Source organism: Lucilia cuprina, chromosome 6 (genome assembly GCF_022045245.1).
Source record: "Lucilia cuprina isolate Lc7/37 chromosome 6, ASM2204524v1, whole genome shotgun sequence".
Lineage (NCBI taxonomy): Eukaryota > Metazoa > Arthropoda > Insecta > Diptera > Calliphoridae > Lucilia > Lucilia cuprina.
This window is the reverse complement of record NC_060954.1, coordinates 35411587-35414619: the sequence shown is the minus strand read 5'-3', so window position 1 is coordinate 35414619 and position 3033 is coordinate 35411587. Positions and strand designations below refer to the sequence as shown.

General features: G+C 26.3%; 1 protein-coding gene across 1 annotated transcript; it reads right to left on the bottom strand.

Moving 5' to 3' along the window:
* Positions 1-734: 734 nt before the first annotated feature.
* Positions 735-1404, bottom strand: LOC111688837 (endocuticle structural glycoprotein ABD-4; the record flags this gene model as incomplete). The annotated part of the gene is made up of 1 exon (XM_023451354.2): positions 735-1404. A coding segment is annotated over one exon (285 nt), but the record flags the coding sequence as incomplete, so codon positions are not given.
* Between the last annotated feature and the right edge of the window lie 1629 nt (positions 1405-3033).

The following is a 3033-nucleotide window of genomic DNA, read 5'->3' as shown; positions in this document are numbered from 1 at the left end:
TGTAAAGAATCTTTTATTCTTTATTTGCATTCTTATACATTTATTTACACATACATCATGGTTTTTTACTCATAATAAAAATCATAAACATTTAACAAATAAATTTATTAATTATTTAATTGTATAATGTTTTTTGTTTCTTTTATAATTAATATGTAATTAATTAAAAAAAGTAATAATATGTTCATATTTACATACATCATCAATGTTGAAATTTGATTTTGTTCAATTTATGTTAAAATTCTTGAAGGATACAAAATAAATAAATAAAGAGAGAAACAATTTTTGCAAACTCTCTTACAAAATTTTGTAACGACAAAAGCAGTGATATCACATGAAACCGAAATGGCAAAGTTTCGGCGACTAACAAAAAAAAATTAGAAGAGAAATATCTAAAGTAAAAGAAGGTAAAGAGAGTACAAAGGATAAATTACGTTGATTTGCCAAGTAGAAAACAAGAAGTGATGATAAAGTAAACGGAAACGGAAAGTAATATGAGCCTTGTTATTGTTGTGTTGAGTGTTATGTAGGCAAATGTATGTATGTTGGTGAAGTGATATAAGAGAGAAAGGTCTTTTTTGAAGAGTGGTTTAAGTTAATGAAGTAGAGTAGCAGTGTTTAAATAGAAGTGAGTTCGAAAAGAGTTTTTGATTTGAGTGGAAACTCTTTTTAAAATTTGGCTTTTATATGGCTCATTCAGTCAGTGTTGTATGCTTTTATTATTAAGATGTGTGTAATTAAACTCACTTTTCATTTAAAGAAATTGCATTCGAAGAAGAGAAACTTTTAGAAAGAAAAGTGTAGAAGAAGACAGCAGAAGTTGTTGATGATAAGTTTAAGTGTAAAAATATTTATGCTTATTTTATATACAATTTATATTTGTTTCATTTTTATGTTATTTCTCTTGCTGTGGTTCTGCAAAACATTTCTTCTTTGCCTTTTTTATTGTGGTAATTAAAAATCTGAAAATTTTTCTCTTTCTTCTCTATTCATTTATCTTTTAAGGCTCCTTTTTGCTTTATAAATGTAGTAATTTGGGAATCGTGTTTTTTTCTTTCTTTCTTGATCAAGTTTTGTTTCTTATAGCATTTCATTTTGGTTTGTATGGTTTTACGGCGTTTAACGACGTTTGGAAGGAGGCAAGCTTAACAAGTAGTCCAAAGCCTTTTGAATTGCTGGTGGGATTGGTGGAGGTGTGGGCAAATGATCTCCTTGAGGTTGGAAACCGTTTTCATCATCAGCTGCATAATTTAAGGTAATTAAATTGCCTTCGGGTGAAGTGTAGGAGACAGAACCTCGAGCTATAATCACATCACTAGTATCGGGAGATGTGGCCTTTTTTAAGGTACCGGTTTCTTCGCCTTTAATGCCATTGGCAGTTTCATAACTGTTATAGGAAATAAAGGAAATAATTTAAATAAATATCAAGAGTTTGGATTTAAAATAATATTTTCGAAAATTTCGAAATAATGTTCGAATTGTTTTAAATCGGAATTCAAATTAAGATGGAAATTTTGTTAAAATTCAATACTTATGCTCATTCAAAAATTTCCAATATGTATTTCGACATAAGTTCGAAAAATTCGAACTTATGATCGAAAATTCACAGAATCCATTAAATTGTGCATGTATTCAAGTGATTTAGTAGTTTAGTTACTCCCAGTTCATGCGTTCTTGATTATATGTATATATTTTTAAAACTCGTGCCTTAACTTGTGGAACTGACATTTTCCCATGAAATTTTACTCATATTATAATCTAGTTTCTAAGTTCATTTAACTTCAAACACTTTTGTTATTTTTTATTTCTGTTTTTTTTTGTTCGTAGCAAATTTTCCTACAAATCTACAACAATATAAACCAGATATGTTTCTATAATAGATTTAAAGATGTCTTCAACTTTTGTTTATCTTATTTATTAATTTATGTACGTCACATCAAAATAGTATCTTAACTGATGAATAATATTTATTTTTTCGAACATATTTCATGTTCAACATACTACATATGTACATTTGTTGTTTACCTTTATCAAATCAATGATGATTTTATTGAACTTTAGATTAAAACAAATAAAAGATATTTATGTTATTGCTTCAAAATAAAATATATACGCTTTAGAATTGTGTCATAAATAAGTTTAGAGAAATAGGAAATCTATATGTAGTCTACATGATCTATAAAGAAATTATATCAAGGATTTTTAAAAACACATCAAAATTGAAACGGTAACGCACGCCCACACAGTTTGTATATAGAAAAATAAAAGAATTCTTAAAAATTATGGAAAAAATTTTTAAGTTCTAAACTAAAACCCGATTTACGTCAGTTCATTAATAAATTTGGGAAAACAACAATTTTAAATGTTTAACTTTAAGCATTTAATTTAGTATAGCACATAATTTATTTATATATAATTATTTTTTTTTCGGACAAACCAGTCCCCGCTATAGAGAATAAATATGAATTTAAATTTAATATTTATTAATTTTTTGTATAATAAAAATTCCATTTTAATTGTAGCAAATGTATTTGAGTAATTTCCATTTTTAGTTAAATTTAGGAAATAAAAAAACATAAACACATTATTTAGAATTATTGCTATACATTTATGTCAAATTAAATATTTTAAGAAAAAAAATTAAATCTCTCACACTTAACAAGTGATTATAAAACAATAAACTATATTTAGTCTAATGAGTTTTAGCATAAAACATGACATGAACATTTATTTAACAAATTATGAGGTGAGATTGACAGTAACGACTTGGTTTAACCCTATATTTACATATTCTTAAGAATTCGGATATAATTTTTTTAACAGTTTCTTTTTTGAATGATTTCTAAAAAATGAGGCAGATTTTATTCAGTTGTCTATAGATTAGGCTACAGATTGCAATCTAGACTGAAGACTATAGACTACAGACTATACTATAGACTAGAGTCTATACTATAGACTAGAGTCTATACTATAGACTAGAGTCTATACTATAGACTAGAGTCTATACTATAGACTAGAGTCTATACTATAGAC